Source organism: Siniperca chuatsi, linkage group LG16, assembly GCF_020085105.1.
Source record: "Siniperca chuatsi isolate FFG_IHB_CAS linkage group LG16, ASM2008510v1, whole genome shotgun sequence".
NCBI classification, from domain to species: domain Eukaryota; kingdom Metazoa; phylum Chordata; class Actinopteri; order Centrarchiformes; family Sinipercidae; genus Siniperca; species Siniperca chuatsi.
Window position 1 is genome coordinate 21770896 of NC_058057.1, and position 23622 is coordinate 21794517.

The 23622-nt window shown below is 39.1% G+C and overlaps 1 protein-coding gene across 2 annotated transcripts in view; it reads right to left on the minus strand.

The window, feature by feature from the left end:
* Positions 1-216: 216 nt before the first annotated feature.
* LOC122862594 (nesprin-2) overlaps positions 217-23622 on the minus strand; it is a 94334-nt gene continuing 70928 nt past the window's right edge. For both annotated transcript variants that reach the window (XM_044168034.1, XM_044168033.1), the window contains 20 exons: positions 22973-23095; positions 21413-21568; positions 18707-18865; positions 17438-17604; positions 13260-13422; positions 12580-12770; positions 11893-12043; positions 10813-10995; positions 9364-9501; positions 8768-8959; positions 7280-7568; positions 6721-6771; positions 5146-5288; positions 4828-4954; positions 3865-4067; positions 3609-3785; positions 2253-2381; positions 1979-2170; positions 1685-1779; positions 217-1503 (listed from right to left, as the gene is read on the minus strand). In XM_044168034.1, coding sequence (XP_044023969.1) covers positions 1296-1503; positions 1685-1779; positions 1979-2170; positions 2253-2381; positions 3609-3785; positions 3865-4067; positions 4828-4954; positions 5146-5288; positions 6721-6771; positions 7280-7568; positions 8768-8959; positions 9364-9501; positions 10813-10995; positions 11893-12043; positions 12580-12770; positions 13260-13422; positions 17438-17604; positions 18707-18865; positions 21413-21568; positions 22973-23095 — 3237 coding nt within the window. In that variant the 3' untranslated portion in view covers positions 217-1295. The remainder of the gene's footprint in view (positions 1504-1684; positions 1780-1978; positions 2171-2252; positions 2382-3608; positions 3786-3864; positions 4068-4827; positions 4955-5145; positions 5289-6720; positions 6772-7279; positions 7569-8767; positions 8960-9363; positions 9502-10812; positions 10996-11892; positions 12044-12579; positions 12771-13259; positions 13423-17437; positions 17605-18706; positions 18866-21412; positions 21569-22972; positions 23096-23622) is intronic.

Here is a 23622-nt window from a genome sequence, read left to right on the forward strand (position 1 = left end):
AAATGAACTATTCCTTTAAATTAGGGATTTAAAAAGTAATTTCATGCTTAAATATCTGAGCTCTGTTTGGTGTTTTGATTGTCAAAGAAGTTAGATTTCTGGTTGTAATTCTTTTCTTTTAAAGGCCTCTTCACTGACCAAAGCATACTGTATTTTTCCATCAATGGCATAGCAAAGGCAAAATGGGGAGAAAAAAAAATCTTTGAGAAAATAAGGTGAAGACAATCTGTTTTTACTAAAAGAAAATTAGGAGCATCAATCCACCGTTTGTTATAAATAAGTATTATATTATTACATTCTGTACATACACATCATCCTGCTAAATCTACAGTGTTTCAACAGTGCACTGGGAGGCATGGAAATGTCTGCTCAATCTACTCAAGACAAAAAGCATCTAGAAAAAAAATTATACAATTGTGTATAAAACTGCCATAATTTTGTACTGTTGGCCTTACAAAGATTACATTCAAATTTAACTAGTATCTTGTTGTAAAAAATAAACTTCAGTCTAACAACATAAAAATAGATAAAGCATGCTTTTTGTTAGCAGGGTCAAGTTAGACAAATAAAATGTCAACAGTTTACAACATAGAATTAGGACTGTGGCAGGAGTGATATCTGAATATAAACATGTAAATTCTGATAAAAGCTAAGCGGCCACTTGTTTAGTGAAAATCCACGGATAAAGTCACGATTATACTGTGTTTGGAGGGTGAAATTGGATACTTGAGCACTTTCAAGCAAGAAATAATAGTGATTTTGTTGTCTTACTTGGTTTCAACCTCGCATTATTATCCAATGGAATATGTTTCCCGGCTTCTACAGTAGCTGAAGGATATTTAAAACTATCTTACCTGTTACTATACGCCTCTTTGCTGCCACGTCTATGTATGCTGCTTTACCTCTCCACAAGTGTCAGCACTATCTGCTGCACAACTCCTTAATCTCCAGGATGCAGTGATTGATTTCTTGGATGGCATCAAGATCTTTGCATTATTAAACTAAAATATCTGCATTTTCTGTTCACATGTGGTGTTTTTCCTGATTGAAATGGAGACAAATGGGTGGTTTTGTTCATGGAATAAATACAATCTCCTCTAAGATCAAATCTTTAAAAATAGACACTTAAATACAATTTCTGCACTTTGGATGTTTTTTAGAAGACAATCGCTTCATCAACTTAACATATAAATTTTATATGTTAGACAATTTGTTCATGTGTTTCAGTGTGACCAAAAGGTGGTGTGTGTTCTCAAAAAAAATGCTAAATGTTTTTACCCCCAGGTACATTTGTATCAGGTGGGCGGTGGGCCGTTGGTGTAGTGTAACATGGGGTAGAAGGACCAGGCGAAGTTGTTGGCCCCAGTACAGCTGGGGTCGCTCTCTGACAGGGGAATCAGACAGGGGAGGAGCAGGAGGAACAGTAGGAGGAGGTGGAGGGGGAAGGCAGCACGAAGGACCCGTGAGAAGAAGGAACGAGGTGGGGACGAGTCCCTCTTCTCTCTGCACATCACACAAAACACATTGAAGTTTATTACAGGAATACTTAAAATACGCACACTATTGAGTGATAAGGACATAATTATCAAAAAATCAAAAAAGTAATTTGACTTTTCATCTACAAATCACAATTTAAAACAATTTAAATAGAACTGTTAATAAATATTGATGTTTTTCTGCGGACCTTTGATTAGATGACCCTTTCTTTGAATTTGTGGCCTTCTGAGAAGGATCTGCAGAGGTGCTTTGGCCTTGGACGTCTGATGCAGATTCACAAGCCTAAAAACAGACATACAAATGTTACTGTTTCACCATCTCTTATTTAAAACATACAGAAACTGGCATTTAGCAAAAACTATGTTTTTGTGCTTGCTTTAAAACATTACAGTACAATTTAAAAGTATAAAATACTTAAATCACAATTTCAGGACAGCTGTTTGACAAAGAACATTTTTATACTTTATGGTTAAACGCTTACCAGATGCTGTTGCAGGGTGCTGAGATCCTGGTCCACCTGCCTCTGCAGCAACTTCAGTTTGCTACCGGTCACGTGGAGTTTCTCCTGGGCCTCGTCGCTCTCGTCAGCCTCGTCCTCAGGCTGGAGCTGAGACCACAGAGCCTGGAGGGAGGCCTGCTGAGTCTGCCTGCCCTGCAGCTCCTCCTGCAGATCCTGCAAACCACAAACATTAGAAATGGTGACGCGAGTCTGAGCAGGAAAGTGAATACTTGACAATAAATTATTATCTGCTTACTGTGAGCGTCTTGCGGTGTTGTTGCAGGGCTCTGACAGGTGTGTCGGGGTGACTAATGTCCACCGCATAGCGTTTGCTCTCTGCGTGGGCCAGCCACAGCAGCAGAGAATGGAGGGTTTCATGGAACTCCTGTATAGAAAAGGGTAAAGGTAATTTCTTACAGTATTGATGCGAATCAGAATCTGTTTTGGATTCATGTTAAGCTAATTTTGACACAACTATACTTCTGGACTGATAAGTCAAATGTGATAACCTCTGGCGCTATGTTCAACACTCTACAGACTGCTTTAAATATGTTTCCTCTTAAAGCTAGGATAGGTAATGTATTTCAGAAGCATTTTTGTTATATTTCTTGAAATTCTCTTTACATCCTGACAGCAATCAATAAATCAAAAGCTCTGGGGGAAAAAAAAAAAAAAATCTGGTATCTGTGGCTGTTGCAGGCCTGTAATACGCCCATCCAGCTAGTCTACCTGCCTGCACGCTGCCCGTGCACTCATTGTGCATGAAAATGTGTTTTGGGGGAGTAGCTGGGATTTTTTTTCAATTGGATACTTTCAAAATCTAGCGGTCTCTTGCTAGTTTCTCCAACGTTACCTACTCTAGCTTTAAGATAAGATAAGCCTTTATTGATCCCTAACTATTCAAGAGCAACTAAACTCAAATTTATAAAGGCAACACATACTGCAGTAGGCCTACCATCTCAAGCAAAGTGATGTGGTGGTGTGGTTAATAATATATTACCATAAACGTATAATATGTATTTGGTGTGCAATATTTCCAAATCAGTCCAATGGAGAGGTAGTGTAGTTTGTTATTGTGTATACTTTCTTTGTATGTGTAAGACTCACTTGAATTTAAATATGACTAGTAGCCCCAGTGATTTAATTCAATTCTTGCATTTTTTTAAATTCAAACTCTCGCATTTGATTTTCATCACAATATAATGATGAAATGCTAGTACTGTAACTGTATTATTATTTGCTTTGCTAAAATGAGCCCAAACTTTGAAGCGCTTTAACCCGTCGCCCATAATACGAGTCCAGAAAATGTGAAACAAAAAACCCACTGTGTGACCTTGCAATACTTATAAATATGTCATTGGTTGTGAGCATCTACAAACAAAGCAAAAAAGTTTATTTTTGGTTGGCAAATTAAATTTACAGAGTAGGTCCATTTAAGAAAAAACAGAACTTAGAACAAGCCACCCTCTGTAATACTTAGAAAGCATACAGAAAAGTAAGTAAGAGCAACAGATGTTTCACTTGAGAAAGTCATTCCCTAATTCAAAACACCACACGCCGTGAGGCTGCACTGTGTTATAGTCTATTATGAATATTTGGTATTATTTCTCACCTGGCAGCGCATCAGTGTCTTCCTCAGACTGGTGTCCCACTGCTGGAGGCTTGTACACGCTCGGCTCCAGTGTTGGTTCATACCCACCAGTCTCTCCTGTAGCTCTGGAGCTTCCTGAGCTAGCAGGTTGACAGACAGCATGATAGACTTGTAGCGAGTAAACATCTTCTGCATCTCCTGCAAGAGAAAATCCATCAATATAAACACAAACGGAATATTTGTTATTAGATCTGTTGTATTTGGTCATACATTTCACCTTTAGTTCTTTGGCTCTGGCTGCCATGTCCTCAATACTGGCTGCTGGGTCGGACTGCCGGAGGCGCTCTAGCTCCGGGATCACGTTTTCTAACCAGGACGTGATGTCATCAAGATCAGACGTGAGCTGTTGAGGCTCCTGAGGGCCAGCGTGCTGGTCGCTCCTGGACCGAGCCTGAAGCAGCTCCCAGCGTTCAATCACACCTGAGAGAGCACCAACATTTACTGATGTACTGTTGCTTTTAACAGATGGTGAATTAAGTTTGTATTTTTTCTCACAACTATTAAGTATTGACGAATCGACATCAGCACTAGCCATGTGTCCTGTGGATGCAGATATCCTAGCTTACAGCTTGTCAAACAGGAATGGACAGCAGCAAATGGGGCCAGTTTACAAAAGATTTTAAACCAAAACACAACACTCAAAGGAATACATCTTCAGTGTATTTCTGTTGCATGAGTCCTCAGATGGCTTATTTTTAAATTCTGTGTTGTGGTTTAAAATATGTTTATTGACTGGCCTCAGTTGCTCTTTTTTTAATCTGTTTGACAAGCTGGAATATATCTGTCCACAGGATCTGTAGTCTGAGTTTATGCTTATGGGATGATATCACTACCACCTAGTAACTCATGGCATTAATATGTAAAATACAAGCTCCAAAGTGCTCCTTTAAAAGCTGAAATCAGTAACCTTTTGTATGTTAAACTACAGCCATGATGAAAAGGTATCTCTTGTTGCTATGTAGTGAAAATGTAACTGACAGTAATATTTTATTACAAATCACATATACTTCACAGCTGACTTTACTGCTGTGTTTTTGAACTTTAAATGCATTTTTCTACAGTTTTAGACATCCATTGGTTTCTATTCTTTTAACCCGATTAGAGATCTGCAAATTTATTGCCACTCTTAAAATTTGATTTGTGAATCATTTATGACATTATGTTTACGAGCATCTCTCACCTGACTGTTTGTCTGAGGCAGTCAGTCCTGTGAGACCGAGCTTCTCCGGCTGCTCCTCATCATCCAGGATCAGTGAGACTCTTTTAATGTCCTCGATGCTGCCGCTGCACTGAGACATGAGACGCAACTGGAGATGCCACAAACACACAGTTAGTACTGACAGCTGGAGCTGCAAACAGGCAGCACACACATCTGTATGAAGAATCTACTAAAAAAAATTCCTTCAGAGATCACAGTTGCAATTTATTTCCTCATATCCCACTAGTTAGCTGGTATTGGTTTACTTGTATCCATTGGAGTGATATTTTTGAAACGTACATAGCCCTGCTTTAGAGGTGTGCTGGTGAGGGTGGGTGGAGCCTCGGTGTGGCCCTCTGAGTCCAGCGGGAGAGACTGTGTTTCCTCGTCTCCCTGTGATCGCCATCTTGGAGACTCATGTACGACCATTGGCCTGCTTGAAACTGAAACACAAAGAGAGTTCAACCACAGACATTAATGCACAACACCCTCAGCTATGACAAAGTTCCTCATTCTGCTGTAAAAGTATTTCCTACCAAAAACTTGGGTATACTGTATCTTTTACATTTGTTGACTGATAAGAAATCATTAGTTCAGTGAGACAAATTGTTAGATGCAGGTCATCAGACTCTTATGGTTCTGAAAGTTCCCTCGTGGGAGTTTTTGGTTTTGGCAAGAAATACTATACATTTTTGCCAATTTCTGCTTATTTATTTTAGCTCTCCTGATAAAAACATCAGGATCAAATTATGACTCACTCACTCAATGTATGCCAGGATGTGTGGCATGTGGCACAATTTACTATTGTCAAATCAATTAATGCCTCTGAGAAACATAGACACTGGAAGAACAGTTATGATAAGTGATGAGAACTCCCAAGTTATAAAACTTCACTTTACAGTACTGAATTCAAGCCAAAGCTTAGCGGAAATAAACCAAGTAAAGCCAAGTGTACATCGCCTGCCCCAGGAAATTGAAGTGCTTATTATGTGTGTGGTAGTGTTTGCTTAATGCCATATTTCATTTGTTTGAACAGCAGGAGAAAGAGATTATGGCATTATCGTGGTTGATCATCTCAAAGAAGGTCTTGTTTATTTAGGGTTATTATAGATTTGTCTAGAAATGAATGGAGAAGTGGAGTGGACGAACAAACGTGGCAAAACAAAGTGTGGAAGGTCACAAGGAAGGAATAGGAATTCACAAAGATGGGTGAAATGAGGATAAAATGATGAGGAAAGTGTAAAAGGGAGGAAGATAAAAGACGGGATGTTGGAGGAAGATGAAAGCTATGAAGGAAGGGGCTAAAATTTACACAACAAAACAAATTGGACAGGTGAAAAATTAGGAGGTTTGGTGGGAAGAGATGCAAATTCTGTATATATGGAAAAATAAATGAAAGAGCTATCCTCAAAAAAGCTGATTGATTGATCAAAATCAGACCTGTGTCATAAAGTACAGTGCCATTAAAATACCTGTTTTGCAGGAAAATATAAGACCCCAAACTAATAAAATAGACAAAATCTGGCCAGGACTTTGAAGTTTTAAGATTTTTGACCTTTAAATTATATCCCACCCATTAGCCAGTTAGTGTACTTCTTTAAAATTCAGACCACAGTGTGTGTAAAATCAAGAAAACCCATTAACAAAAAAGTGTCAGAGAAAGAAAAAGGCAGTAAGTTGTTTGCTTTGGCATTGAAGGATTTTCCAAACCACAGCTACAGGAAGCAAAGTAACAGAACAGCAGCAACAGCACAACGAGCAATTAGATATGAGTGATACATGAGCTGCTGGAAGATATTTGCTGGAAACGTAATTCATCATGAAGAGCTGTGAGTGGATTTATTAAGCAGAAGGTGAAGATGTTCTTTTTCCTACCCAGTGAAGAGGCATCGACATATTCCTCCTTGCTCTCAGTCAACTCCACCTCTGGGAGGAGAGAGGGGTCAGACTAGAGGTGTATGGATGTCTATGCATGTGTGAAATGGTCGTTACATTCATTTTTTAGCTTTAACATCTATGAAATCCCAGTAAATCAGCTGTTTATCACTTTCATTTTGGAATGGCTACCAGCAAAACTGAAGTAATCCTTTTCCACCGCAGGAACTTTTCCAGTAACATTTAAAAAGGGACTGAAACTTTTTTTGCATTTCGACTGGAGAAATCGAGGCCTAAATTTCATGCCCAAGTTCCTGGGTGTCAAACACTCCCTGGTTTTCTGGTGTTTCCAGTCTCCCTTTATCTGTCTTCTTTACAGCATCCATTCAAACATCACAGTCGCATAAGGGATAATACCCAACAAGATGGCATCTCGGTTTTATGATGTTGTGAAATTTAAAACCCTTATGGCGATAAAAACTAGAAAATGTTAAAGAGTGGGTGAACCCTTGCTGTACCATAAATCTACATGTTTTTCTGTGAGATACTATAAATCTACCTGACAGTGCGCTGAAGTAAGTTATCGCATCCTCATGCTCTTCGTCCTCCTCATCATCCTCATGTGACGATGACCCTCCTACGTCTCCGGTGTGGTCCCACTCCAGTGGCAGGGAGTCCACGCTCACCGGTGTCTCCCGCCCCGAACGCTCCAGCGGAGGGGCCAGCAGGTGGGTGGGTGTGGCCGGGAGGCTTCCTTGGGTCCGCCCCAGCCACGGTCGGCCAATCAGCTCCAAGCTCGACTCCAAGGAAAAAGTGGTACCAGAGAGCTCCGGTTCTTCTTTGATCATCTAAGGTAAAGAAATAATAGGTATTCAACCAGATGTGAAAACAATAAAGTTCCACTGTCTCAAATCCAAAATGCTGCTGCAAAGGCTTTTAACAAACTCTGATCACATCATTGAACTTCTATTCCTGTGTGCACTGACGTGATAGTGAGTTTCCCCTCGGGGATCAATAAAGTATTTCTGATTACCATTCTTGAATCTTTGTATTGGCTCCCCGTGAGTTTAAGAATTGATTTTAAGATTTTGCTGGTAACTTAAGTATTTGCATGGTCAGACTCCTAGTTACATACATACATTGTTGAATTGTTAATCCCTTATAAGCCACAGCACAGCTCGAGATCCTCGGGCAGGGTTGTCCTGGTTGTTTAAACCTTAACTTTGGAACCCCTGCCTGAGCATCTCAGGGGTCCATTTCACCAAATGTGCAAAATGAGATCATTTGTTCTCCAGTTAATTTGGAGACATTTCACTCATCAAAACAAACATTCTTGCAGACCATGCGTGAGGACTCAGGAACCCTGTAGGACTCACAAATCTATCTAGAATTTGCGAGCAACAGTCATTTGTGAAACGTGATGCATGTAAGCACTGCTCGCAAATACTTTTGTGAAACCGGCCCCATGTTAGCAAAATCTGTAGTATCTTTTAAAGAATCACTTTTTTTGGAAAGCATTTTTTTAAATAGATTTTAGCAATGTTTTCAACCTGTTTTTGGTTTTAACTTTTGTATTCTTGTCATTGTTTTACTGTTTTATTTTGTGCTCAATTTTTAAAAATATTTTCTGGTAGTCACATTATCAACCATATTTTATTGTTTACTCAGTTTGTGTTACTGTTAAGCACAGTACCAAACCGCACTGTTAAGTGTGGTTTGGTACTGTGATGTCTTTTTCCTTAGCCTTTTAAAGTCAGGATCACTGAAATGTCCTCACTTTGGAGTCCAAAATGTACAATGTAAAATAAAGTTAGCATGAAGTTAACATCAAAATTAGAATTAAGTTTAGGCTAAAATGTAAAGTGAAATACGTTGGTGAGGGGCAGTGTCATAGCCTAAGAATTACTTCACAAAACTAACGTCAACAGGTATGAATTGAATCACAAATGTACTATAAAAAAGGAGATTTGATTGTATGAAAAAACTGCATAAATCAAGGTATGAATGGAAGAATGGATGTAGTGTATGTGTGTGTGCTCCAGCTCACCGGGGGCTGGCTGAGGCGCTGGTGGAAGCGGACCAGTCTGCTGAAAACCTCCTGGCAGTAGGAGTGCAGCTCCTCCAGCTCGTCCTCTATCAGTGCTGCATCCTGCTGTGAGCTCTTCTGGATCAGACCCTCTCCAAACACTATCAGCCCGTCAATGCGCTCTGTGTTTAAGGTGATCTCCTTCTGGAAGCTCTGCAGGAAGAGGGTTGGATGGTTGGACGAACAGAGTCAGGAAAACGAGAAGAATGTTTCAGAAAACCAAAAGGAACCAAACACTGTATCTGTAATTAGGCTCCGGGAAATGAACTGAAAGAGAAACAGTCCTAAAAAATTACCCATGCACCACACCTGCAGGCATTGGCTTAACTATCTTAACACGCATTTCTTCTAAAGGCTGCAAGATGTAAGCAACAAGAGAACTGACTGAAGAAATTATTTTTTTCATAAGACATTTTGGTCGATACAAAGGCTTAAAAAGAGGTACGAATTGCAGAGAGCTTTTCCTCACACAGTGAGCGTGAAGTTTGTTCCTTGTGCTGTCACTATAAAACAAGTGTCTGTATGTGAGCATCTATGTGGTTATAGTATGTCCTCACATTGAGCTGTTGTATCTTGTGATGGACGTTGCTCTCTGAAAAGTGTTCGACGTTGGTGAGCTGCAGGTCCAGCTCGGTCAGCCACACCAGCATGTTCTCCCTGGTGCCTTCAAATTCCTCCCTCTGGCTGGTAAAATACTGTGAGGAAGGTGAAAAAAAGATGAGATGAATAGGGGGGAGAAAAGAGATTTTTTATATATATATATACATTTTTTATTATAATTTTTTGGGGCATTTCTATGACCTTATTACATAGCAAACAGGAACAATACCAGGAAATGAAGGGAAAGAGAGAGATGAGTAATGACATGCAACAAAGAACATAAATGGTGGACGCTGCGTTTCATGGGCAGCGCCTTAATACCTAGGCACAAGTGCACCCCAAAATAGTCATTTTTAAAATAAAATGTTTTAATGTAAAAAGTAAAAGTTAGCAATGATTTCTGATTGATTGGTTGTGATAAATAAGACATAAAACAAAAGAAAGTGATAGATACAGTGTGAGACAGAATCAATCAGGACTGTGGAAAATTATATCAAATATAAATCCAACTGGTTGATTCTGCATTTCTTATCAATCCTTCAGATGTTGTTGACCAGTTTGTCAATTCTCTTCAACATGTTACTTTTGCATAGTAAAAAGTTTTCTTGATCTTGACAGCTCACTCTGTAGACAAAACAACAGCCACTAAAGGTTCACTTACTTGCTTGTTGTGGAGCTTTTGGGGTTTTCTTTTTGCACTGATATCACTTTGCTTTTTAACATTCTATTGTTGATTGATTTTATGTCACATGTTTAATGTCTTTTGTTTAACATCTTTTTAAGCATCATGTTGGAAATAAGTTTCACTTTAACCTATTATCACTTGGATTGGTGTGTTGTAGATCTATAAATGAATAAAAAAAAATCTACAGATAAAATAAGACTGGTAGAAAGAGGAGGGAAGCAGACAATGATTTACACCCAGATGTCAGAGTTAATGTTAACGTATTTCTGACATTTGGTGATAGGAACAGTGAGGCTTTTTCCATGTTAATAGATAACAGGTTGGCCTTTCTACAATGTTACTCATTATACAATTAATATTTCAAACTGTTCTGAGCTGTGCTGGAACAGGACAGCCAGTTAAGCATCAAAACAATTTCGTAATGGCAAAGTAATTCACTCATTAATGAGATATGACACAAAAAAGTTTTTGGTCAAACTCATATGCACATACTTATTTAAAGCATATAGTGATGTACGTGTGTTGTATTGAAGTCACATAGAACACACTGACACACAAATGACAGACCCACATACATACTGTATGTGCAGGTGCATGAATGATTGCTATAAATAAAAGTGTTAATGTGTTAATAAAAGAGAAAAACAAACACGAGTGTGTGATGATGATTCATTCATTCTCAGCTAATCAAGCTAGTCCCGCCCTCTGTGCTGTATTGTACCTTGAGTCTGCGGAGGATGGCAGACACTCTGCGGTGCAGGGTGTCCCAGCGCCGGTTGCCTTCGTGCACCATGGCTTTGAGCTGGCTGGCTCGGTCAGTGCGGTTCTCCCTAGCCAGGCGGCGGTACTGGTTATTGACCAGTTCCAGCTGGGTCAGCCGCTCATGAACCTGCCTTTGGAAACCCTAACGAGAACAGGGGAAGATGGAACAAACCATGGATTTAGAATAATAAAAAGCAATTAAGGCTTGTAACAAGTCTTTGTGAACACACCACACTTGTTTATGCCATTACATGTTTTTCTTCTAGGTGTGTGTGATTCAACAGCCTCCTTCTCATAATGTCAAATAGAGCTGAAACAACCAGTTGATTAAACAATTATTGGGCATCAAATTTGAAGAGCAATTTAAGAACTAAGAATTTGCTGGTTCCAGCTTTAAAATGTGAATATTTGCTAGTTTTCTTAGCTTTTTACAAAAGTAGAGTGAATATCTTTGGGTTTTAACTGACAAAAACAATTTAAATATGACAACTTGGGCTCTTGGAAACTGTGATGGACATATTTAACTATTATCTGATCATTTTTTTTGACCAAATAATTTATTAATTAATTGAGAAAATAATCAGTAGAATCACTAATAATGAAAATAATGGTTAGTTTCAGCCATAAAGAAAAATACACTAATAATTTGATTTATTCTACACATTTTTATTTGCTTGTTGTTAAAAGAACACAAGAGCTAAATTTCTTTCTAATTTAAAAGACACCAGTAAGAACGTTGTGGAAAAAAGGTAAAACATTAGTAACAATGGTTGGTCATAAAGTAAAAGTAGGCCTTAAATCGATTTTTTGGTAGTGGACACTGATGAACACTTTGAGGAGGGTTTTCCCTTAGTTTTGGTTGTACAATAGCAAAAAGGCAAACACTCTTCAAGTCTGTCAAGCCAACAATTAAACATTAATAAGTTCAGTAGCATAAAATTTAATACAGAACAATTGGAATGCTTTACTCTTAGATACAAACAAGCAAATAAAACAGAGCTTTTTCTAGTCTGTTCCATCTGCCGACCTCACAACTGACCTCGAACTTCTTGAGCTCCTCCTTGGCGACCGTATAAAGGACGTCTGCAGAGTTGGGGTTGGCAGCGGTGCGCTCGGCTATCTTGAGCCAATCCTCAAACCGTGAGTAGTCATCGAGGAACTTGCACCACAGTCTCCACGTCTCCTCGATTCTACAAGGAGACATCGTGCTGGAGTTACAGTCTGTTGTGGAGGTTATGTTTTTTTACAAGTAAGCATTGCCTGGATCTTACAAAACATTATAAATCATCTGCGTTTTTGAAAATTGACGCATTAAATAAAAGTTCTTAATCAAAATCTTTAAATTTTAATTATTAATTTTATTAGAAATGAACTAAATGGACTTGAATTCTTGACTGCAGACTGATATATCAGTGTAAATGAAGTGCTACCTATAGGCTATATAGCCTGTTACAAACCTCAGGATGTGTTTATGGATGAATCAGCCTCAGGCATTCAACAGAGCTGTGTAATATATATCACACTATATAGTAATATCAATAGTAACAGACAAATAACCCAAAGAAGTTCTCCTATTGTGTAACATCTCCAAAACTTGCATATAAGGATTAGGGTATACACTGATCTGACTTACTGTGTGGTAAAATGTGTGAGGACACGATACAGTATGTGTGTGTGTGTGTGTGTGTGTGTGTGTGTGTGTGTGTGTGTGTGTTTAAGTTCCTACCTGAGCCTCCTGTCCAGAGCCATGGCACAGATGGTCCTCCAGCGCTGGTCCAGACTGTGGCTTGTCTCCTGCAGGGAGTCGCTCTCTACCTCAGTGCCGCCAGCAGCATCTTCGTCCCGCAGCAAAACGTCGCACAGACTGAGTACTGACGCTACGCCCTCCGTATGCTGCTCAATGTCTCTCTGCAGCTCCTGGACAGACACATGGACGGACATGAAGACAGACATCACATCAGTCCATACCAGTGAAACCATGTGTTAAACATCAGTCCACAGACGTACAGACAGAGGACAGGGGCTCACTGCATGAGACCACCACTCCCAAAATTAAACAAAGGACAGATATGAATTATTAATCATAAAGAGAGACAAAGAGTGAGAGTGAGTGACAGTGAACCAGGTAAACAAAAAAGTGTGAGAAGAAATATAAAATTAAAATATAACAATACAAACAATACTGTAAAAACAAAGAGACGACACAGAAAAATATCACAGAAAGAAGTGTGAAAACACAAAGAAACAGAAACTCAGAAACAAATAAAATGAAGACAAAAAAAGAAAACTCAAAGAGGAAATTTGAGTTAAAACTCCACACTCTAAACTACTGGTGGACTGGCTTAGCAACAACAGTATAAATGTACTAGTGTGAACTGATGTGTGTTTGTGTGTGTTTCTGCCTACCTGCTGTTCGGCCAGCCTCCTCTGGATCTCCTGGTGGTGACAGACGCTGTAGGTGATGGGTCTGGACAGCTCGGCTTCGATGTGAGAAAGCCACGAGCGGAGATTACTCATGTTCTTATCCAGCTGCTGCACCGTCACCAGAGTCTCCTTCAGCTTCTTCACCCTAAACACATACAGCCACACACACACACAGAGTTTTATAAACTGTTTAATCCAAATCTTATATTAGTAATCAATTTTAAACGGAAGCAATCATGATTATTGAGATGTTGGAAACATCTGTACCAATTTATTAGGCGTACATCTAACCAAGTGGTTCTCAACCCTTTTCACTTATGACCCTTTAAAATGAAGTAATGTCTGCTTGCGACCCATTGTCAATAGGTGAATATGTGTATGGGTTATGACCAAGTTCACTAAAAAGGGATTGAGTAATTTTTAGCAAGGTGAAGAGGTAAAATAATTCAGTAATCCACAAGAAAAAAAAGCAAGGAAATATTACATTTTATATTTTATTTTATTAGAATAAATAAATAAATAAATAAATAAATAAATACTCTTTCTGGTTTTCTATCCTGTTATTTGTCTCACGACCCCTCAGATTTATTTTGCAACCACATTGGTTTGGGGTCCGGAAACCCAGGTTGGGAACGACTGATCCTTATTAAATTACAAACAGAAACCTAATTTGGTACAAAGCATCTATTCTCTTTGTATTAGATCCATGTTTGTCATGGTCCCTGACAAAAACATGTAATTTAAAAAAGATTAAACTTTTAAAAAAATGAGACACAAAAATGAGAAAAAGACAAAAAGGAAAGCACAGATAAAGACAGAAGAAAGAAAAAATAAAAAAGATAGAAGAGAAAAACAAAGAAAGAAGTTTAACTATTCACTAACCTACAACATTCTCAGGTATCTGACACTAGAACTTCCAAAGTCACCATGGCAACTGACCACCTTGTGAATGTACGCACGCAGCACACACACACACACACACACACACCATATACAGTCAATGACACACACACACACACACACCGCCACACTGACTGGGTGTCATAGCAACGCTTAGGACAATAAAAGCTCTCTTCTGAGGCTTAAAAGCCTGAAGTGTGCCCCATTTGGGAGTTTGAGTAAATTTCCCCATTTGATCCTTCCTCTCCTGTCGAAGTCCAGCAGGGCCTGTCAGGGCTGAGAGGGAGACGCTCTCTACCAAAATAATAAGCACTAAAAACAGCTGTGAGTGTAAGTGGCAAGCTTAAGAATGCATGAAAGGGTCCCAACAGATGCTGGACATTGGGACGACTATAGATAAGTTGAGTGTGTGCATGTGTGAGAGCCCTTTTAGAGCCGTTCTTATGAGATCCGGTTTGAGTTTTAGATCTTCAGAGTTAGGATATTTGTTATTTTGGATGGTTTGTACTTCTTCAAGAGGTTAGTTTAGATTTCAGAGAAGAATTACGTTTAAGTGCATGTGCAGTTTAAGTGCATGTGCAGTCTTGGAATTGGTCTTGGTTATGTTAATAGTTAGTGGTGAGTTTTTTGTCTTTTTTGAGTACTTTTGAGTACAAAGCGAAGCGTGTACTTAGTCCATAACTGTCATATACCAAAAACTGGCATCGTATGCCTGCAGCTCAGATTCAGATTCGTCTTTACTTATACTTTGATCAAACTACTTCTGACTGAAACCAGAATTTAGCCGATTTTACACTGTACTTTGTTTAGGGAAAGTTCTTGTTCGAATGCTTGTGTTTAGACAACATTTAACATTTGAGAGCTCTGGCTTCTTTTGTTAAATGAACAAGGCTATGAGTGTATGGCCGTGCTAAGGGCTCTGAGGCTATACTTTTTGCTTTGAGCTAAATGCTAACATCAGTATGCTTACAATGACAGTTAACATGCTGATGTTTGGCAGGTAATATTTACCAGGTTCACAATCTTAGTTTAACATGTTAACATTTGCCAATTAATTCTAAACAGAACGTACAGCTGAGGTTGATGGGAATGTCATTTGTTTTGCACACCGACCGTGCCATCCTTAGAGCCACTAGCATGGCTAAAAAGGGTTTTGTATTAAGACATTTATTCATAAAAAAAAAAGAAGTTATGTTTTGGTCCTGGTACTGAAACTCTGGTATCGCAATAGGCACAATCCAAAAACAATATCAAGTCCTAGTGATTAGTATCAATATCAGGTACTGACCAAAATAAGTCTGTAACACAGAACATCAAACATTGTGTAGTACCGAAAATTGGTATTGACCACTGGGTCATTCTTCTTGATCAGATATTTCCTGATCTAAATCATAACTTTACACCATTTTACATAGACACAGTCCTTATATAGCAGCTTGTGTTAAGACAACATTAAACAAACATGCACTGAGAAATTTGGCATGTTTTGTTAAATGAAAAAAATGGACTCCTTAAAAATACTGCATACTGTTGCCATTTGTACCAAAACTCAGGTGTTGGATTAACACCGGTAGTTAGATGATTCCAAGCCCTAGTCTAAGTTCAGGAATAATGTATAGTATATAGTCAGTGGAAGCTTGTGTGTGTGTAGTTTATGTGGCTTCATGTTTATGGCCATGTAATGAAGTCAATGTAAATTCTGTCCTGAAAATACTCTTCCCCCTCAGATACAACCATCCTAGTCAACTAAATTATCTCTCTCTCTCTTTCACTCCCTCTCTACCTCTGACAGCCTAACAAAGACCAGCAGCTTCATGCCGAGGCCCAACAAAGACACAAAACCCAGGCAGGGGTCCTTGATGAGGAAAAGGACAAGAGTAGAATGGATGGAGAAAACGGAGCAGAAAAGAGCTGGAGGATAAGTGAGGATATATGGTTGGAGGACAAAGTTAACAAAGTACAGCTAACTACAGGAGGGCTCAAAGTTACTCAGAGACTCCAACTGACATTTACTCTTGTCACTGTAATTATGCAGCTCTTTACTGTACAAGTGCTTTTCCAGATTTATTTTAATTCCATCATTTTACTTTTACATAATTATGCTTGACTTTCAGTATTAGGGCTGGCTACATCCATTATAAAACACATATTTTATGTTAGCCTACTTTATTGTATTGCATCAAATTAGTTGTTGCTAGCCGGTGAACTAAAAGGCATAAATACCCCAAAGATGCTTGGTGTGGATTCACCCCAGTTCTACTGTGGCAGGTTCCATTTCTTACAAAAGTGCAATAAAATGTACATGACGGGGAATCATACTTTCAGGCATACTTTCTCTGCTTGGAAAAATGTCAAGCTACTTAATTTGTTAATTTAACCTCTTTTCAAAAATAACAGGGAAATGTAAGGGGTCAATGATTCAGGGTTACAGTATTCTACATCTTGCCTGTGTGGGATCAAGCCCCCTGAAATCTGCTCATGGAATCTTTGTGGGGACCTCACTTTGAGTATCAGTGATTAATGCATGCCGACAGACCCAGCCCCTCCCATACTAACCCACCCTCCCTCATGTCCTCTTGCTCTGACAGACTAGAAAAAGGGAGGGAGTCTGTGTGGACATGGGGACATATGGTACTGTCTGAGACTAAAGCACAGCTTTTTTTCGTGGTGGTGGGGGTGCAGGTTTAGGGGTGAAGTCTGTATCTCCAGCTCTTCTACAGGACTGTCCATCTGTCTGAGGAGGGTCGGGGGCACTAACAGTTTATCATCACAGGGGCTTAACCTACAGTCTGTACATTAGAAGCCATGTATTCCTGACAGCTGCAGAGCACGACTAACTCAACAGCAGGTGGATGGATTCGCATTAGAGCTATTGTTTAATTACGGGCTCCCAGTTAGAGCCTTTTAGTTCTTAATTATGCTTTTTAATGTAGAGTGGCTTTGCTGTGAAAGGTGCTTGTGCGGAAGGCTAATAATGAGGTGACATTTAGTGTGTGGTACTGAAAAACCTTCCACACACACACACAACTACACACAATTTAATAACCTTTTACTACTTGCCTTTGAAAAGTGCTTGCTCACTGACATCCACACACTTTGTAACAATTGCAATACACATTCAATAATTTTCAATATTGTTTGCTTTCCTTTTGGGTCTTCAAGTGCTTACTTGATACAAATATATACACACACATACATGTAAGTGGGTACCTAAATCACTTACAGCGTACAGCTTCTGTGACAGCTGTGGCTGCTCTCACCTGGCTTCGATGTGGTGGAAGAGGTTGTGCCAGCGCTGGTTGACCTCCAGCAGCGAGCCGTGGACATGGGTCTGCTTGGCCTTGTCACTGGCTAACAGCAGCTGCTCACCCAGCTGCTTCAGGTGGCTCTTATTCTCACTGAACAAGTTAATTTCCTCCATGCAGTCCTGTTGAAACATGACATGATAAGATTATGCTGCTTTATAAACATCATGTCCTAAAGAAAAAGCAGGAAAACCCTCACAAACAGCATCTATCCAATGTAGAATTGAACTCTTTGGATTCTTGTATTTATTTTTGTTTTTCAGTTGTGTTATTATGTACAATCCCTGTATAATATGGATGTAAATTTCAGCTGGAGTAGAAAACACCCAATTATCATGAAGCATAACATTAGTAAACTGCATTTTGTATGCTCATGTTCACCAATTTGGCCAATCTGTGATCACTTAAGAGCAAGTTAGCATCTTAGTTTTGACATAATCTTGTCTATTAAAGCTTTAAATGACCAGCAAAATACAAAAATGTATGTCAATGTGTCAAGAACTCGCATCCCATTTTCAGTATCCCACTCATTCAACTTGTCAAACACCTGTTTCCATGCACTAGAGCAGTCGGTTATCACTAGGAAGTGCCATTGTTAGCTATCCAAATAATTAAAAGGGACTATCGTGTCTTTAATTTTCTCTTCTCGTCTAACAGTCCAAAACAACTATCCTGCAACGTTCAAACCAATTATTATCCTGTTGACTAAATGAGCATGCTTCATGATGAGACAGGAAGGTACAAAGGGCTTTCAGTCACTGAGAGGACAACTGTTGTGTATGAACAAAAGGCATGCAGCCATTCCCCATTCCAGGCCACCATCTGTTATAAACAGCATAATGCATGTTGCTCTTGTATAGATTTTAACCTACACAGGTGGTGACCATGCCCCTAATCGTTTAATAGTTTGATTGTGGGAATTACATAATGAGTTATTTATGAAGAATAGTGTGCAAGTAGTATCACGTATAAAAGTTTTATAATGTGCATACAGGAGCATACCAATGAAATAATACCTGCAATGTAAACTCTACTCCAGCAGTCATATATGTCCTGATTTAGTATTATGTGGACAGTTGTACAAATATACTCAAAAATAATCATCTCATAAGGGTCTCTGACAAAATCTTATTAGATGGAGCCCTAATGTGTGAAGACTTATGAAAACACCTGTTTGTCCGTGTGCTTGGATAGGAAGGTATTAATATTCCTTAGATCTTGTACCTTCTTCAGTTTCTCCACCATTTCCTCGATGCTCAGATCTCCGCTGTGGCACACCTTGTTCTCCATCTGAGTCAGCCAATCACAGAACTCTTTGTTCTTGTCATTGAAGATGGTCCAGGCATTCAGGCGGTCTGCGATTTCTTGTCTGCGTAGGGATACCTAGGAAGAGTCAAAGTGGCATTTAGCAATTTCGCACACTATCGCACACTTTATGGCTTTGACGAATGTCAAAGTAAGTATCAGCACATAATGACCATTGTATGATTTCGCGTTGAGCAGACAGGTGTATTTATATATTAAAAGACTGCCTGGTGCAATTTCATGAGTCATTAAAATACTAAAAGAAATAAAAACCTTTATGGTGCTGGTAGGACACCTGTGGTGCCGGCTAGACTACAGTTAGAAATAGAATAAGTTGTGCATGATAAGTACTGGTTCAATATTTGCACTAGCAATTTTTGATGCCACTATCATGGTATTTTAGGCTAACCAGATGACTGTTTTTCAGGGACAAACCGGGAATTATGGTGCTTTATCCACACTAAGCATTAAATAGTTATAGTTTCTGAACAAACCATGAAACTGACAACATTTACACCAACAGCACAAATGTGTCTCAGTTACAAAATTAGGTACTTTCTTGCCAAATTTACTATAGACAACTGCAGGCAAAAAGGTCTTAACTGTTTAACATGTCCTGGAACAAAAGCTTCAAAATAGCAGTGACTTGGATTTTGACAAATGTCAGTCAAGTCTGAATCTGGGTTATTCGTTATGATACTTCCTGGTATGTATCCAGGAAGCGCCGACCTAAATCTACTACACAACATTACATTTTGTACATAGGGACACATAACCTGATAAATTACTGAAGAAAAGTTGTAGCTCTCAAAATCTGTTAAGTATAAAAGTACTGTTCAGTACAAGAGATTACATGGTACTGAAGTGAATAAAAAAAAACTGTGAAATTAACTGAATATTAAATATTTTCTTTTATTATATTGATGCAATAGCACCATTTAATCTCTATCAGAGTCAGTACTCAACTGAATTGAGAGAAATCCCCATAGGACTCTTGTCTGTTTGATAAAATTAACAAGGTCCATTTTCCTAATGACAGCTTAATGCCATGAAAAAAACCCATTACATAGCTAAAGAGGGGGCTGATGATCTTTTTGAGGTTAAAGGGCTTAGCAAGCCCACAGGGCATGTTTGAACCAGCTATATTTTACTGTTTTGTGGCATTTATTTGATTTAAATGAGCCCTGCATTGGTTTTAATGTACTAACACTGCTGGGCCTTTTGGACTGAAGAATTTAGGGTGCATTGTGAACTGCTGTCACCCCATGAGGACTTTGTGCTTCCCCTGGAACAATAGAGCCTGTCCCTTGGATCCCTTTAGCCCAGCCAGGCCATCTGCTCATCGGGCCCATTCCAATGGCTTCCCCCACCTACAACCTGTTAACTATGCAGAGGAAACTATTGTGGCTCAGATCCATGCCCCTTGGCCATGTCAGGAATTAATAGGGATGAAAAATCTTGTGTGATCTAACAGCTGAAATTAGTCTGTGCTTTCTCAAATAACCGGACTTCTTTCCGCCCCAGCAATTTCATTATTTAGCAAAGAATTGTCATAAAAAAAAAAAAAACATTTTGCAATGGCTGAAGTAAATACTTTATCAAACCGATAAACTTCATGTAGGCTTTTACATTTGATATTCTTAACACTCAGTGACTGGTAGGTCTTTCCTTGAAGACATCCAATGGTTTTCAGGAAATATGTTATATGTTTCAGGTTTGTTTTGGGACAAACATAAGAATTAAGTAGTTAGGATGAGCAGCTACCATTGGTTGTACAGATAACAAAGAGACTACTACACACAGAACACCAAACACCAACAGAAAAGCTGATGATTGGACAAACTGGTTGCTGTTGTTGTATCTGTGAATGCAGGTAGCTACTGCCAAGACAGGAGCAGGTGGAAGCAGCCAGTGTAACTGGGGACCCAATTAGCATGACTGAAAATGATCCCATAACCCTAATAACTGACAAAAATGTCCTGAGCATGTCATAACTGTTGATTTCTCAAGAACAAGAGTGCATTTGTGTTTAAGCCAAAAGACTTAACTGTAGGAATTTGAGCCTGTGTGTATACAGCAGAGCTACTTTCTCCAATAATGCAGTTACAGAATTAACAGCCTGTTCTCTCTGAGTTTCATGTGATTGCTCAGATAGCACAGTGAGTCTGAGTCAGGAGCTTATAACAACCTGAAAAGCTGTCATATGACTATTTTAGAACATTTGAACAAAAAGGAAAAAGGCTTCAGTTTGCTTGATACAAGCAGAAAGAGCTCCAATTAAAAAAAAAAAAAGTTTTGCCACTTTCGCAGTAGAAATGTCAAGGAAACAAATTAATTTGACCTGTAGGGAGGCAAGTTGCTAAAGTATTAACAAGAAGACAAGATGTTGTAATTTTCCCTCCATGAACCTGCACATGGTGGCTCTTTTATCAAACAAATGAGTGTGTGTGTGTGTGTGTGTGTGTGTTCAGCCCCAGTGGTCACCACCAAGACACCGCTGGTGGCAACTTTTCCCTCCTTCTCTCCCTCTCCCACAATCCTTCCCCTCCATCATCTACAATCTTTCACTTTCTCTGGTTCATTTTATGGCCTCTCTTTCTATATTTCTTTTTTGTCAGTTCTCACCTTCATACACAGCTCTTCCCACTGGCCGTGGAGTTGCTCCAGCTGCTGCTCCAGCAGTGCCGAGTCACCGGCCGCGACATACTGGGACAGGTCCGTCTTCATGGTGGCCAATTCCCTCAATCCACTGGCCAAACGCTGCAGAGAGAGCTCCGTCTCCTGCATAACACACACATACACAGACACGTTAACACCCAGTCAGTCGGCCATGTACAAGCTGTGTGTTCGCGCTCCTCTCCCTCTCGCTCGGACCGTCCAGATTAAAGGGCTGTGGACGGGACAGGGGGAGGGTAGAAGGGGTAAAAAGGGGGAGGGGAGTAAAAGCATGGGGGTATTAAATAAGAGAAAGGGGGGTAAACTCAGAGGCGCTCTGGTGGGATGGGGAGTAGCCAGGGATGGAGTGGAGGGGTGGGGGAACTTTAACCAGCTGACCTGTTTTCTTCCAACAAATTCATGCTGCTGATTTATTTTAACTTTATGCATTGCAATGTCATACACATTGTACAATGATAACCAATTTTCAGTGTGGTAACTATGACAAAACCATTATTTTTCCTTTGCAATTTCCATCCAAAACCATTGGAAGCCAGTTATTATATTAGGTTATGGAATTAACACAGTCAGTCACCCTCGGTGCCTGTTTTTCTGCTAAATCAAGCATGGATAGGGGTCTTGCTCTGCTAATACAAAGAGTTTTGGGAGACCGTCTGCTTGTGCTCTGCTAATACAAAGAGTTTTGGGAGACCGTCTGCTTGATGACTGGCTGCGGTGACATAGCTAAGATTTTGACGGTCATGAGTCCAAGTGTCCCTGACAGCCAACAGTAGAGTCCTTGGAATAATGCATTTGAATTTTTCATTTTTTCTGTTCAATTATATTTTTGTAAACCATATTTCCACACATAAAGGTCTAAATGCTTTTACAAAGTCTTCTCCACTAAAAACTAAGTTATGTTGGGGAAATACTGTTTCTCTTTTATTCATTTATTTTTAACTGATCTAAAAGTAGTAAACTTGAAAAAGACATTGAGTCTAAAACACTGGAATCAGCCTGTAAAATACCCACCATGGGTATTGTATTGTAGTAGGATGTACCATAACCCCCAAAATTCCCAGAAAAATATCAAGGACATGACATCAATGTCCTCAGTGGTAGCTACGACCCTGTTAGCCACTAGCATTATTCTAAAAGTGAGGAAATAAGGAACTGTAGGTACTCTGGCAGCAAATTTATTACAGTAACTGTTAAAAGACTGTTTTGAACTACCTTCCTTGTTTCAATAGTAGGCAAAGTTGGTAAAAATAAATACAATAAAATTATAATTTATTACGGAAAGATTACATTTCTCACATTACTTTGGATAATGCTAGTGCTCTATTACCATTCAACATATAACATATAGTGTATTCTATAGTTTGGCATGGAGAACCAGAGCTACCAATCAATGCACCACTATGTGCCAATCTATGTATGGATCATTTCTGTATCAGTGTTCTCTTGTTAAGGGCCCAGTTGATAAAGGTCTTTAAAATGACAGACACAGACTAACCGTATTGTAATTACCTGAATGTGTTTCTTGTTCTCGGAGTCCTGTGGTCTTTCAAGCAGCAGCTTTTTTATCATGGTTTTCAGCTCATCCAGTTCAGACATGATGCTGGTTATCCCGTCCTGACACTGAGAACACTTCTAAATAAACAGCAGCACACAGATCTCTGGAGTTAGTTTAACAAACATCTGACACATTATGATCAGTAACCTGTAATATTTAACCACAAAGGCCTGGGCTGCTGTGAAAATCTATATATGTATAGGTTTAGACTACATTTTGAAAATCACTAAATTATAACTATATATTATATATATACTATAATTATATGAAATAGGGACAACATCAATCACTGCATAGGTGACCTACTTTTCTACATACCATATTATAAAGTTCTATCATACAAAAAAAAGATTGATTTCTCTCTTGCCTTTGCACTAAAGGAACAAGAAACAATCAAGTGTGCTACCATTTGGAAAACAATGTAACAGGCAGAATTGCATATCTCTGTTCTTAGTTTCTAAATATTCCCAGAAACATAAATCTTTCAGATGCTAAAAAAAAAAAGCTTTGTGAAATGTTGAAAGGATCAAGACTGCATAACTGCTGAAATATTTTAAAAACTGAAGTCCATTGAAGCATCATAGCAGTCATAAACTCAATAAAT